This window comes from Schistocerca cancellata, chromosome 1 (assembly GCF_023864275.1).
Source record: "Schistocerca cancellata isolate TAMUIC-IGC-003103 chromosome 1, iqSchCanc2.1, whole genome shotgun sequence".
Taxonomy (NCBI): domain Eukaryota; kingdom Metazoa; phylum Arthropoda; class Insecta; order Orthoptera; family Acrididae; genus Schistocerca; species Schistocerca cancellata.
This window is the reverse complement of record NC_064626.1, coordinates 1,107,074,496-1,107,090,683: the sequence shown is the minus strand read 5'-3', so window position 1 is coordinate 1,107,090,683 and position 16,188 is coordinate 1,107,074,496. Positions and strand designations below refer to the sequence as shown.

The 16,188-nt window shown below is 42.2% G+C and overlaps 1 protein-coding gene across 1 annotated transcript in view; it reads left to right on the top strand.

Annotated features, from left to right (window-relative positions):
• Positions 1-8,129: 8,129 nt before the first annotated feature.
• Positions 8,130-16,188, top strand: part of LOC126091996 (frequenin-1) — a 282,981-nt gene continuing 274,922 nt past the window's right edge. The window contains exon 1 of the mRNA XM_049907372.1: positions 8,130-8,239. Within this exon, the coding sequence (XP_049763329.1) occupies positions 8,176-8,239 (64 nt within the window). The 5' untranslated portion in view covers positions 8,130-8,175. The remainder of the gene's footprint in view (positions 8,240-16,188) is intronic.

The following is a 16,188-nucleotide window of genomic DNA, read 5'->3' as shown; positions in this document are numbered from 1 at the left end:
ATGGCAATTCATTTCCAGCATGGCACTATGTACTCATTATTTACCGATGATCAAGTACTGATTGCAAAATGTGGAGAGGTAAAGAAATTTACGATAAATAAGTAAATGAAAGCATTTGAACGAGACGGGCTTAGAATAAATATCAGCAAATAGGATATCTAGTAGTGGGAGGAAATGGAAGGGATATAGTACTGCCTCAAGGCACTATTAAAGATGTAAAGCAGCTTAAGTACTTAATACCGAGTATGCAGTCATCGGTAAGCTGCTCTGTGGTGCAGTGCAATATCAAAAGAATCAAAGAAGAGGATTCTGCAAACAATAGTGGTAAGTATAAAAATGGCTCTGACCACTATGGGACTTAACATCTGAGGTAATCAGACCCCTAGACCTTAGAACTACTTAAACCTAACTAACTTAAGGACATCACACCCATCCATGCCCGAGGCAGGGTTCGAACCTGCGACCGTAGCAGCAGCGCGGTTCCGGACTGAAGCGCCTAGAACCGCTCGGCCACACTGGCCTGAAGTGGTAAGTATACTGACATACGGTGCAGAAGGATGGACCCTGGGAGAGCGCCAGAGAAGCAGAGGACAGGCAGTAGAGGTGGATTTGGCAACGAGCATATGCAGAACAGAGCGGAGAGAAATGTAGGAGTTAGGGAGACAATGGATGTGAAACAAACAGTTGTACAAAGAAATGAGAACAGAGCTCGGCTATGGTATGGCCACGTACGGCGAAAGGAGCAAGTACGATGGCCAAAAGCTGTCCTGGAATGGTCGCCACCGGGAAGAAGTTAGCGTGGATGGCCAAGATTAACACGGAGAGCGGAAGTAATTAGTATTACAATGATGAGGAAGAGGGACCCGACAGAGGAAGACTGACATGATCGTGAAAATTGGCGAATGGGAATACAGGGAGTGAAAAGCCCTTAAAAGTAAAAGTATCTCCAATTACAACGGTTGAAACGTCGAGCGTGAGATCATCTTCAAGTGGAAAATTTGGTTCTTAAACGTATAAGAAATGTGGGCGGCCTGTGAAAACTAAACTCAACAACTGGTCGAAAAATAGCTTCCATAGGTTTCTCCAAGAACACTTTGCGTCTGTCTCCGTCCCCGAACACAATTGGGTCTGCCTTGAAGGAACGTAGACTTTCCCCGCCACTTAATTTGTACGGAATGTAACAAAGAGACGCCGACAAATTTCCGTGGTTTGCAGACGGTGTCTTGAGGAACAATTTTAGGCTAGGCACCTATGTCCAGAAACTTCATCTAACGACGTCGACTTATATAGAGGCAACAGCCTGCCCCTGTGCCACCCATCAGGCAGCAAACGCGAGTTTGTAAAGTGGATTTGTAAAGTGGACGCTTGCACTTAGCACTCTCTTCACTGTTGTTGCGACAGATGTAGATGCGCTCGGTGCCCTCTAACGGCCTGAACTGGGTAGGATACGATAATCACTCAAGGATTTGGCCTTAAACCCGTTCTCACTGTCCGAGCGCAATTAGGAGACCGTACGAGAATCGATCGATGATGGTGGAACACGTGATCGGTATGTCTCCAATGTCTCCAGTCCCCCCATCCGTTATTACCAGTTGATGAATCTCTTTATTCAAGCAGCTTCTCGTACATCATCATGAGGCCAAGTGGTGCCCGTTTCAGACATCACTACCTCTGAGGTACCGGGTATCGAACGCGAGTCCTTCCATTCCGAAAGCAGTGACGCTAAGCATTCCACTACGGAGAAGGTCGAGAGTTCGCGAGAAGTCCCCGTTAAAGTATGTCAGCGAGAAAACTTAAGTTTGCTGTCAAAGGGGGTGGCATATTCGCAGCATAGTGGCATATTCGCAGCATATGACTTCGACGACTTGTTCTGACGTAATTCTACTGAACTCTCCAAGTTTTCTGTCAGTGTAATCGTAAAATCAATTAAAAGCTCTCACCCTACGTCTAATCGATTCCCCCTCTATTTACTTTATCAGCATTCCTCGTGCATTTCAAGTTTTTGTATGTGGTTTCTCTTTTAGAAGTTCGCCTCAGCTTTATTAACATGTATATGAAGTCGTAACTACCGCTTACTCGTTGTGACTTAATAGGATGTTTGGGACACAGGTTATGTGAACTTACCCTGCAAAGCATGATATAGGAACACCCCTAATTTGTTTTTTTAAATATTCAAGCGAAGCACGGGACGGCCATGTCTTCCTCACACCTGAGGCGCAACTTATGCGAATACGGAGAATATATAGTCAGCACACCGCTCTCCTAGCCATTGTCAATTTTAGCAACCGGTCGCTGCTTCTCAGTCAAGTAACTCCTCAACTGGCCTCACAAGGGGTGAGTGCACCCCGCTTGCCGACAGCAATCGACAGCCCAAACAGTAACCCATCCAAATGCTAGCCAACCCCTATAACGCTCAACTTTAGTGGTCTAATGGCATCCGGTGTTACCACTGCGCCAAGGCCGTTGGCGAGCTTAAAATATCAGATTCTGGTAACTAGTTTTACTTAATAGGTGCTGTTTTACTTTCTGCCAATTAATCAAGCATCAATAACTCTCACGATACGTTGCCAGGACGAAAACCGGTTTCAGATTCGTAAATATGTGATCAAGCGGAGGTATTTGGTATGCTTCCCAATAACGTTATTTGATTTTTTTTATTTCGGAATTTTTCTAGCGTTTTTTGTTTTTGAATGTTGTTACCTATTCCATTCCCATTTAGGTCGGCCACAGTGATCGAGCGGTTCTAGGCGCTTCAGTCCGGAACCGCGCTGCTGCTACGGTCGCAGGTGTGAATCTTGCCTCGCGCATGGATGTGTGTGATGTCCTTAGGTCAGGTAGGTTTAAGTAGTTCTAAGTTCTAGGGGACTGATGACCTCATATGTTAAGTCCCGTAGTGCTCAGAGCCATTTTAACCGTTCCATTCCCATTTGAACCCCGCTGGACCAGTATAATATAAACACGATTTGTATGCGTACAGAAAATGAAATTTGTGAGGGATTCCAAACGTCATTTGGATATTCGAAAAATATAAATATATTAAATTGTATGAAAATGTATTCATAATGTGTGTCTTAAGTACGAGGGTTGGAACTTAAATAGTGGCAAGTGTTTATTCACAACCGATACAAAAGTGTTACATCTTTGCACTTGTTACTGTCCTTCAAAGTAGTCACAAGCGTTGTGTAGAACCCATTGCCAGCGATGTGGAAGGCGTAGTATACCGTTAGCAGAGCCTGCTCTACAGCCTGTCGAATCTCTGGAACAGTTCTGAAGCGAATGCCACCGTCAATGCACAGTATTACTGTTCGTTTTTGGAGCATCAGCTGCGACCAACTTTGCGAAAGAAGCGGCGACACTTTCTGTGCAACCCACCCATCATTTTGCACGACAAGGCGTGGGCTCATACAGCGCAAGCTATGGCTGCTCTGTTCGGTCGATGGGACTGGGAAGTACCGTATCATCCACCGTACTCCCCGGACTTAAGTCCTTGTGACTTTGATTTGATTCCGAAGATGAAGGAAGCACTTCGTGGGATTCGCTTCAGAAATGTTCCAGAGATTCGACAGGGGCGTGATATTGACGAGTGTGGCAAACACGCGTTGTTACAGCTATAGATGTACATACTTTCGAGATTCAGCTGTACTTGGTTTTACCTAGTGTGAAGCCGGCAACACTGATGCAGTGAATTGTTTCATTCTAGGTCACCATTGTCCTCATCTACTCAAGGAAGTCAAACAAACAAGCTGTCTGCGTTTTGTTTGTTTATTCCATCCAACATCAACTATAATTTCAAACACAAAAAGAATTCGTTGACCTGAAAATTTAGAGCCGCATGGGACATTCGGAAATCGTTAGGAAATTCAATATACCGCGATTGACAGTGTCAACTGCGTTTCGAGAATACCAAATTTCGGATATAACTCTCACCACGGACAACGCAGTGGCCGACGGCCTCCACTTAATGAGCGATATCAGCAGCGTTTGCATAGAGCTGTCAGTGCTAACAGACAAGCAACACTGCGTAAGTAAACGAAGAAATCAATGTGGGACGTACGACGATCTTTCCCATTAAGACAGTACGGGGAAACTGGGCGTTAATGGGGTGTGGCAGTAGACTATCGACGCGAGTGCCTTTATTAATAACGCGACATTACCATCAGCAACTATCCTAGGCACTTGGCCATATCGGTTGGGCTCTAGACGACAGGTAATCCGAAGCCTGGTCAAATGAGTCCCAATTTCATTTGGTAACAGCTGATTGAATGATTCCAATCTGCAGCCGACCCTAAGAAGCCATGGACCCAAGTTGTCCACAAAGCACTATACATCTACCTCTAAATCTACATGGATACTCAGCAAATCACATTTAAGTGCCTAGCAAATGGTTCAACGAACCACCTTCACAGTTCTCTATTATTCCAATCTCGTATACCGTGAGGAAAGAACGAACACCTACACCTTTCTGTACGAGCTCTGATTTCCCTTATTTTTCGCGGTGATCGTTTCTCCCTATGTAGGTCGGTGTCAACAAAATATTTTCGCTTTCGGAGAAGAAAGTTGCTGATTGACATTTCGTGAGAAGATTCCGTCGCAACGAAGAACGCCTTTCTTTCAAAGATGTCCAGCCTAAATCCTGTATCATTTCTGTGACACTCTCTGCCATATTTCGCGATAATACAAAACGTGCTGCCCTTCTTTGAACTTTCTCGATGTACTTTGTCACTCCTATCTGGTAAGGATCCCACACCGTGCAGCAGTATTCTAAAAGAGGACGGACAAGCGTAGTGTAGGCAGTCTCCTTAGTAGAACTGTTACATTTTCTAAGTGTCCTGCCAATAAATCGTAATCTCTGGTTAGCCTTCCCCACAACATTTTCTGTGTGTTCCTTCCAATTGAAGTTTTTCGTAATTGTAATACCTAGGTATTTATTTGCATTTACGGCTTTTGGGTTAGACTGTTTTATCCTGTAACCGAAGTTTAAAGAACTCCTTTCAGCACTCATTTGGATGACCTCACAGTTTTCGTTATATAGGGTCAAGTGCCAATTTTCGCACCATTCAGATATCTTTTCTAAATCCTTTTGCAATTTGTTTTGATCTTCTGATGACTTTATTAGTCAATAAACGACAGCGTCATCTGCAAACAACCTAAGATGGCTGCTCAGATTGTCGCCCAAATAGTTTATATATATAAGGAACAACAAAGGGCCTATAACACTACCTTGAGGAACGCCAGAAATCACTTCCGTTTTACTCTATGATTTTGCGTCAATTACTACGAACTGTGGCCTCTCTCACTGGAAATCACAAATCCAGTCACATAACTGAGACGTATTCCATAAGCATGCAATTTCACGACAAGCCGCTTGTGTGGTACAGTGTCAAAAGCCTTCCGGAAATCCAGAAATACGGAATCGATCAGAAATCCCTTGTCATTAGCACTCAACACTTCATGTGAATAAAGAGCTAGTTGTGTTTAACAGGAACGATGTTTTCTAAACCCATGTTGACTGGGTGTTAATAGACCGTTTCCTTCGAGGTAATTCATAATGTTCGAACACAATATATGTTCAACAATCCTGCTGCATATCGACGTTAACGATATGGGCCTGTAATTTAGTGGATTACTCCTACTAACTTTCTCGAATATTGGTGTGACCTGTGCAACTTTCCAGTCTTTGGGTAGGATCTTTCTTCGAACGAACGGTTGTATATGATTGTTAAGTATGGAGCTAATGCATCAGCATACTCCAAAAGAAAACTAATTGGTATACAGTCTAGACCAGAAGACTTGCTTTTATTAAGTGATTTGAGTTGCTTCACTACTCCGAGGATATTTACTTCTACGTTACTCAAGTTGACAGCTGTTCTCCATTTGAATTCTGGAATATTTACTTCATCATCTTCTGTGAAGGGATTTCGGAAGGCCGTGTTTAGTAAATCTGCTTTGGCAGCACTGTCTTCGATATAATCTCCATTGTTATCGCGTCTGTTTGAATTTGGCATGTTTGTTTCGTTGTTTCTGCAACAGTGTTCTAACTCGTTTTGTGTACCAAGGAGGATCAGCTCCGTCGTTTGTTAATTTATTGCCGGCCGTGGTGGCCGAGCGGTTCTAGGCGCTACAGTCTGGAACCGCGCGACCGCTACGGTTCTAAGTTCTAGGGGACTGATGACCTGAGAAGTTAAGTCCCATAGTGCTCAGAGCCATTTGAACCTTTTTTTGTTAATTTATTTGGTATAAATCTCTCAGTTGCTGCCGATGCTATTTCTTTGAAATCAAGCCACATCTGGTCTACACTTATATTATTAATTTGGAATGAGTGGAGATTGTCTCTCAGGAAGGCGTCAAGTGAATTTTTATCTGCTTTTTGAATAGGTATATTTTTCGCCTATTTTTCGGGGATTTGGGGATTACAATATTCAATCTCGCTACGACAACCCTGTGTTCACTGATCCCTGTATCGGTTTTTATGCTCGTTATTAACTCAGGATTATTTGTTGCTAAGAGGTCAAATGTGTTTTCACAACCGTTTACTATTCTCGTGGGCGCATGAACTAACTGGTCGAAATAATTTTCAGATTATGTGTTTAGCACAATTTCGATTGATATTTTATGCGTACCTCCGGAATTAAACATGTATTTTCGCCAACATATCGAGGGCAAATTAAAGTCACTACCAACTATTATCGCATGAGTCGGGTACGTGTTTGAAATCAAATGGCTCTGAGCACTATGGGACTTAACTTCTGAGGTCATCAGTCCCCTAGAACTTAGAACTACTTAAACCTAACTAACCTAAGGACATCACACACATCCATGCCCGAGGCAGGATTCGAACCTGCGACCGTAGCGGTCACGCGGTTCCAGACTGTAGCGCCTTTAACCGCTTGGCCACACCAGCCGGCCTGTTTGAAATCAAACTCAAGTTTTCTTTGAACCTTTCAGCAACTATTATTATTTTATTCTGGCTGCCAACAATGACCTCTCCCCATACTAACTCACAGAAAGTATCTACTTCAATTTCACTACAAGTTAAACTACTTATCTACATTTACATCCATACTCCGCAAGCCACCTGACGGTGTTTGGCGGAGGGTACCTTAAGTACCTCTATCGGTTCTCCCTTCTATTCCAGCCATAAACACGCCACCGCCAACCGTGTTTAGCCTGTCCTTTCGGAACACCGTTAGGTTCTTTAGGTTCTTCGCAATAATTTCGGCTGAGCTTGTATCCGGCTTTAGCCGGCTTCCAGTGCCTATAACGATTTGAGCATCAGTGCTGTCTTTTAGCACTTGGAGCTCTGGTACTTTCGCAACAGAGCTACGATAATTTACAACTGTTATACCAATGGTTCCTGTATCTATACAAACTTGTTGCAGTTCCTTAACGATGTGAGCAGTGTTTACGTGGATTGGACCTGATTCTCTGGTCCAATTGAATCGATCATTGACTAGAACTGGTTATGATCGGCTGCATGGAAACCTTTTGCAGCCGTACATGGACAACCGAAGATTGTCATGTCACTGGACCACAACCGTTCCTATTGGTTTGAAGAAAATTATGGCCGGTTCGGGCGAGCGGTTTTGCCACCCATCGAAGGTTTATGGGACATAATCGAGCGGCCAGTTCGTGTACGAAATCCTGCACTGGCTACACTTTCACAGTTGTTGACGGCTGTAGAGACAACACGGATCAATATTTCTGCAGGGTACTTGCAATGAGCCCATGCCACGTCCAGTTGCTTTACCACGCCTGGCATAAGGAGGTCAGACATGATCTTAGGAGGTATTCCTTGACTTTGTTACCTCAGTGTATAGAAAACAATATCAAAGATAAACAGAAAATATCGCAGTAGTTATATGGGCTTCTCGCAGCTGTTAATTCGGAGCTCCCAGTCGTTCCCTTAATGGGGCCACATTTAAGAGCCGTGTCGCACACTCGTTGGTCAGACAGCGCGGGGTCTGAATTTTTGGCCCCGCGGCCGGGCTGCGGGTCTAATTAGCGCCACCGCCGCCCCCACAGCGTCTTGGCCGCCCCTTTCTGTCGCCCCGCCGCCCCTCCTCCCCCCGCCGGGCCGCAGTGCGGCAGGGCGCATGCGCGCGCACCCTGCGTTGGCGGCGTCGCGACGCTCAGTCGACGCCGATCCGCCGCCCGCGGGCACAGCATGCGCTAGCCATGGGCAAGAAGAACTCCAAGCTCAAACAGGACACCATCGACAGGCTCACCAAGGACACCTACTGTGAGTAACCTCTCGGCACGCACTGTCGCCATCCCCTGCACCCTGCATGTAGCGAGCCTGCCGGAAAGCGATGTCTGCAGTCGCCCATTGTTGGGACCGCTAAGCCTACAGAATTAAATTCTTTAAAAAAAGTCGGCTTTATTTTCTAGGTGGCTAAATTTCGAGCATGTAGCCATGCAAATTCCATTTCTACCATTATTTCGTCCACGTACTCGTATTTTCTGTCCATCTTCCAAGTAACTGGAAATAGTCGATCAAGTTGTTAGTAGAATAGTTCGACTTTTCACGCCTACAGACCCGAAATTTGATGAAATGTTTATATCTCCGTCGAAAACCTGAATGTGTGCACATTTGTGTGATTCGCCGGGGGTAGTTTGGCCTGCACGGTAACACCAGAGAATGTTCAAAAAATTTCAATCACAGGAACTGCAAACAAGTCGGTGTACATCTCGCAGAGTACTTCAGTATTCCGGATTCGACGTTCCAATAGAAGCACATTATAAGTTATAATATTAGAAGCTTATGTCGCTTGATGCGAAATACTTTATTTCATGACCCGTTACAACAGTAACTAGCAGTCATGTTTAGATTCTCAGATCTCCCAGGAATATGACTACACATCAGTCTTGTCGACATACTGAGAACATGCTCGACGACACATATGTGTAGTTATATTTCTGGGAGACCTGAGAATCTGAGGATGTGTGCTAGATACTGTAGAAACTGGTCATGAAATAAGCTGTTTCGCATCAAGTGATCTGGGCTTCTAAAATTATAAATTACAACGTTAGATCGCCCAAAAACATGTGTAAATTATTTAGAAACATATTAATCGAGTTTGCACTTACTTCTTTTAGCGATAAAATTGACAAGACGCTTCCTATGAACCTATTTTATGTTCATTATGTGTCCATTCGCCGAAACGCATCAGGAAATTAATAAAACGTGGCACATATGTATGTAACAAATGTTTAATTAATTTATATAAGTGCATCTACGACCGCTGCATCTCATTTCACTTTAATGGAATATATTTCCAGTATTACTTGCTACTACATCTCGCCATATGTTTGCGACGTTAAAAATATTCCAGCTCACATTAGAAGGATGAGTATGTTAGAGGGGGAGGACACCAACTTCATTCCCGTGTCCCTGGAAAAACAGTACGGTTCAAAATGTAATGCAACATGCTCAGGCGTTTCTGACGAAAGAATATGGCTCAGATGGTGTCGCAATAGACAACGTGCTGCTGAGTAATAGCACTTTTTTGGAATTCTTAGACAGCTAAATTAACTGAAAGGTAGAAATATGTAGTATTGGGAGTCAGAGGTGGAAAAATTTGCAGGAGACAGCAATTTATTTGGCGCTTTAATGCTGCCTCGTACTGTTCAAAGTTTAGTGTCACAACTACTCTGAACTCTGGTATGGAGGACGCGACTCGCTTGCAATGATTCTTTACTATCCGAATGTGGCTGCTCTCGAATTGGCTTTTTAAAGCAAGTAAGGACAAACCAAGACAATGAATTTGTTTTGTGTAGAAATGTGGGTTGGTCCCAAATATGAATCCTACAGCATGACGAGAAACACTTTCTTTTAACATTTTCCAGTATATGACAACAATATCTTTCGAGGATGCATTGATATTAAATGTTCATGGTTACCTCTCCACATCAGTTCTGAGTAAAATCTACGTTTTCGAAAACTGTCTCCATAGTTATCTTCCAGAATAGGAAACTCCTTAGAAAATGTATCAGGTTAGCTTGGGTTAAGGTAGTAATGTTCTGAGACAGTCCAAACCCTAAAGAAAAGGGATTTCGTCTTGCAACAGCTTTTCAGTTAGCTTAGGTCAGGATGCGAAGTGAAGACACAGTCTACATGTAGATCCATAGAGGCACGGGACGACGTCGTTCCGTTAGTGCAGGTCAGCTAATCCCAAGAAGGCATTTCGTTGTTACTGAGCTGTTAAATGGTTGTGGAGATTCTGGCTAGAAGAAATACAAATGAGTTACGGTTGTCGACTATCTGTTCATGAATAATTCATGCGTATTGGGTTCAAATGGTTCAAATGGCTCTGAGCACTATGGGACTCAACTGCTGTGGTCATCAGTCCCCTAGAACTTAGAACTACTTAAACCTAACTAACCTAAGGACATCACACACACCAATGCCCGAGGCAGGATTCGAACCTGCGACCGCAGCAGCAGCGCGGCTCCGGACTGGAGCGCCTAGAACCGCACGGCCACCGCGGCCGGCTGCGTATTGAGTACTAACGACATAATATTACAGCGTAACCAGAAAAGGAGGATCGAATTAAGAGGCGTCATACTATTTTTGAACTGACAGGTCAGTGGTAGAATGTTACGGAGACTCTCAGGCATTTTAAGGCATAACCTTATGGCGAAGGGTTACAGAGCAAGTTGGAAGAACCAATATTCACTATTAAATGTATAACATACAACCGTCATCTTCGCACATCTTTCAGACTATAGAAGCATATAAAATAATTAATATTAAAGAAATATTAATTAAGAAACTTTAAAGCATATGCAGAGAAGAGGGACGCACAACTTCTCCACGGCACATTTGCGAATGAGAGAACTGTGGTACGAATTGTCCTCATCCATGCGATCTTCCCTTAGACAGGTACCTTGCTACTGGTTGTGGGCATACTGATCTCTCCATCGAGTAACAGCTTCTGGGCAGCAGATTCAGTAAGATAGTAAACTGTGCTGCCTAGAGTTAGTTACGTAAAAGACTTAACATGAGAGATTCTAAAATTACGTGAGAATTTTTTTTATCATATTTAAAACTGAAGACTTGAAATTATTACGATAATTTCAATACTCACTCTCTGTGTTTCATACGTCAAAATGTATGGAAAATATCTCTAACCTCAACATGTTTTACTATTAATTGTTAGTTTACGCGACAAACAGTGGAACTAAAAGTAATTGTTCCATTTCTTATCGAATGAGTTCATTTAAGTCGCGGGACTGATTCCTAGTTATATAAACTCAAGTCGTTAATATTCCTAATCCACATTTTGAGGCGTCAGGCATTTGCTGCTCAGTTAACTGCGAGGCTATAAACAAAAAAAAAGTGTTATTTCACACAATGACGTGAATGTCTGATTTGTTAAAATAAATTAATTTACTTTGACAGCAATGGTTTCTATTGGAGAGGTAGGTTCATAAAAGGGGTGTTATTTACTTTTCTCAATGTGACGTGTCGTTCTTGTGTGTATCCCAGGAAACTGTTTCAGTTTCGGAAGAGGAAATACTACAGAAGTTGGGTAGGGAGTGAAATATGCTAAGAGATTGTTGAACCCGACACTGGACACTGTACTCGCCTGGCAAAAGGTATGACTTGCAGTTACTGTAGCTCTGTGTGTCTCAACAGTCTGGTACCAGTCGTTCAGTTCGACGCTTCTTCGACAACTTTAGTGTCCCTAACCAATCACAATAATCTTAACGGGAAAAAGGGATCCACCGTTTAAAGTTGAATACGAATCATGTGCAGTTCCTTATGTGTCATCTCATTATTGGGAAGTGAAGGATGGGTTGAAGGCGGGCTGAAAATTTTGTAGTCTGACCAGGCTTCGATCCCACGACCTTTTCGGGTTCAATGGAGGCGCTTTACCATCAGACGACTAGGTCAGACGCTGTAGTGGAATTTTAATACATGTGAGGAGTATTAGTCCAGTCAGCCCAAGGGGAAATGATATCAGCTATTCCAAAATGACTGTGCATACTACATTGCCATTGGTCGAAATTTTTGGGCAAATGAATGAGTGAAATTAAAATTACAGTATCTTGCTTACTGAGCCATACATTGAATGAATTTAACCTGTAGAGAAACTTAAATGGTGCCCTTTCTGGTGTACAGCCGATTTGTTGACTCCATTTTATACATTTTCTGCGCACATCTCTACTTAGTACTGGGAGAGAGAGAGAGGGCTATTCTTTTAGGGGAATACGTGAGAGTAAGTTAGAAAGACTGACTAATACCATGTATTCCTGCTGCATATGGTATGTCAGACAAGTACTCAGTGATCAGACTGGGTGACGTTCAATTTCCTATTTTCAAATAATTCATAATAATTTCGGAATTTCACCATCAGTATCGTGAAAATGCTTTAGCCCAGTCCGACGATTATACAACATAGTTCGTAACACAGGGACCATTAAGGAGATTGTTTTAAAGGTTTCAAAGAAGATATACGATTCGTGAAGGTGTTCGTTTAATAAGTTCGACAGCGGAAGAGAGAGAGAGAGAGAGAGAGAGAGAGAGAGAGAGTGAAGTAACTCCACAGACAGACGCCGCTATAAATACGCCTGAGTAAGAAGGTGAGAAAGGATTTTCTTACAATTAGAGCGTCAACTTTCCAACATGAGTCGATGAAGGCCCTACTTCCACATACGTCTACAAGTTGAGGATTGTACAGAGACATAAGGATGGACATTTTTTTCCGGTAATCATCCACGAATGGTATGGGAAACGGGAAATTACACAGGAATCTTTTTTTCTCCACCACAGATCATAAGGTAGCTTGCAAAGTAGATATTTAAATGAGTTCTTAAAGAAAAAAAGCAGTCACACAGTGACTCAGATAGGCTGTAAATTCTTCAGCTGATAAAAAAGAGTGTTGATATTTCCATCGCAGTAGTAATTGGAAACAGTCAATCGTCCAAATAACTGGATGTAATATTTAGAATGGATATAGAACTTAACCATCACACATGGTCAGTAGTGTGATTCTAGGAAAATGCAATAAGTCTACAAACGAGTTTTCTTGCAAACCAGTAGTGAGAATAACCCTAGATTGTTGCGTAAGTACGTTGGACACGTACAATATCGGAGTAACAGGAAATAACGCACGTATACAAAGAAGAACAGAACGATTGATCACAGAATTGTTGGTCACATCCAAGAGCGTCACGGGGATGCTACGAAAAGGAAGTAACAGACCACTGAAGAGAGACGCAAACAGTCCAGTGTAAGCTTACGAAGTTACAAGAACTAACTTTAAGTGAAGAATTTTGGAACATACAACAACTCGCTAACTATCACTCCTGTAGTGACCGCGAAGATCATACTAGTCGCAGGACGCACACAAGGGTTGAGAATCATTTTTCCCACGCTGCATACACGAGTAGAAAGGGAATCATCCATAATAACTGGTACAATGGGAATGTTGTAAAAACAACAAATGACCCGAGCACAATGACGTAATGACTAAAACCATTTACTTTTAGTTTTTTTTCTCACCATACTGCCTGAAATCTTAGGACGTAAAGGATATCAACTTTACAGTGAGGGAATATTTCCTTTTGAAAATTACGAAATTCGATATTTCACGTATTACGTACCGTACATTGTAGTATGGCGTTCCTATAAGATGTTCATAGAACGTTATAATTAGGAGTACTGTATCTGAAAACACTTAAACAGTGATGCGTAACCTCCAATAAAAAGCAGATGCTCTTTAATATGTCAGAAGCTTTTGAAATCTGCAAACTTGATTGGTGCTAATAGGTCGTCATAACTTGAATCTTTATTTTAAGTAGTCTCTTCCTGTAGTAGGCCTGTCTTAAACTTGTATCCGAAAGAGTGGTCTTATATCTTGGATGCTGTAATAAAAGTTTACTCTCACGAGCAGAAAATAAAGGATGGAGCATTTCTACAGACGAAACCTCAGTCTGCCACTGACACGCGATATCTAGGATTTCCTCACTAGTGTATTTATTCCTCGGAGTTCAGTAGGGCAGTGACGTAGCAGTTCCTATCGGTCATAAAAATGAAATACGATCGCCAGTTCGCCCCATCCCCGGGGTAACTCATCCCCCACGACCCCCGACAGACTGTCTTCGATTGAATCGCGGAACTGCCATTTTTATGGCTTCCGCGGACTGCTGCAACACTTTTTGGACGTTCAAAGAAGTTTAGGAGCATTTAGGTATTTCTGTAATGTTATCTCAATTTCTTTCGGTTAGTGAGTGTACGATGCGGCCAGTAAAAGAAAGATCACAACAGAGCACGCTTCTAAAAATTACAGAACAGATCGATACCAGATAAGTTGAACTGTAATGTACACTAAGCGATTCTCACTTGATTTGCTGGTGCTGAATATGCACGGCCTTCCTGGCGATGGAAACTTTGAGCAGTTGCTGAAACAATACTTTATTTCATATAGACTCTCGTGTAAAAATTGTACACTAGTATGCCATGACTAAAATATCAATGAATCACAACTGGAACCTGTCAATTCATACTAATTCTTAGGAGTAAGTAATTCAGTGGGTATGAAATAGGTTGATCAGATAGACTCGGTTGTTTTTAAAGTAAGTGGCTGATCTCGGTGCTTTGCAAAGATGCTGATAAAATGCAAACATTCTGCAAATGAGACTGCTTACAAAACTCTTGTGCACCAGTCTCAAAATATTGCACAGATGTGTGAGGCAGATATTAAACAGGACTAACAGGGGATATTTAAGATATTCGAAGAAAAGCAGCACAAGTGGTGGAACATTTGTGAGAGAGCTCGACGGAAATGCTGGAAAACCTGTTTGGCAGACGGCTAAAGATAGACATGTTATCTCGCAAGAACCTACTTGTAAAATTTCAAGCTATAGTATTGATTGACGAATCGATAAACGTACTTGAGTCCCCTGCTTATAAAATCGTTCAAATGGCTCTGAGCACTATGGGACTTAACAGCTGAGGCCATCAGTCCCCTAGAACTTATAACTGCTTAAACCTAACTAACCTAAGGACATCACACACAGTCATGCCCGAGGCAGGATTCGAACCTGCGACCGTAGCGGTCGCGCGGTTCCAGACTGAACCGCCTAGAATCGCTCGGCCACTCCGGCCGGCCCCCTGCTTACCACTCCCGTATGTACTGCAAAAACAGCAGAGTCAACGGAGGCATTTATTCGCCTAGGTGGAAAGTTTATAAAATTATGTCACCGATTTCGATTGTGGAAACAATAATCTTCAGATCGTAAAACATTGTTGTAGAGTGTAACACTTGTTACACTCTGTAATGATATTTTATGATCTGAAGGTGACTGCTAAGTACTATCCGAAACAGGTTAGGTTATAAACTCGCAATGTAGACAAATAATGGTAATACTGAAATTATTTTAAGCAGTTGTCCTGCCAGCGATCCTTACCTGATTCGAACCGGAAAATGCTTAACATGTACAATGCTAAATACCCTCTTCCATGGACTTAACAGTAATGAGCAAAGAAATAAGTCACTAGGTTAGTTATCCTCATCTACACTTTTATCATTTCAGTCAAATTTAATATGGTCTAGTACATGCTACGTTTATTTACACATCAAGTGTTGAGTACATATACTACAGCACTCTGTTCCTATTTGGCAAACGTTTATTTTTCTTACAATCTTTCTTCGAAATTTCGACGTTTGTTTTTCGATCAGTGACATTTTTTAAATCTCGTACGGCTTTTAGGATTCACACTTCATGTTCTTCAAGATGTACGAGGTCTCACTTTTTTTTTTTAATTTAAGTCGCTACTGTGTTCCAATTTGTGTCAGATATTTCGATATCCTTCTCAGAATATATCGTTGTTGACATATGGCATCTTTAATGTAGGTGTTTTATACGCATTCCAGTTACAGACTGCGCAATTTAGAACACGAACATTATTTAACGTAACACTCATATGACATATAGAACGAGATATTTTATTCAACAACCGTGATTGCAGAGTTTACGATGAGACTTACTGCCAGACAGTTTCGGCTATAAAGGATGAGTAATGGTTTTTATTAGAATAAATTTAGGTAATAAGCAGAATAAATACAATAAATCACACACACTTAAAGGTTCTCGAATCAACTAAACACCTATACATTAGAATTATGCCAAATTTAACTGGAAACATCACACAGAAAACATTGTGGGAACTGCGACACGAAG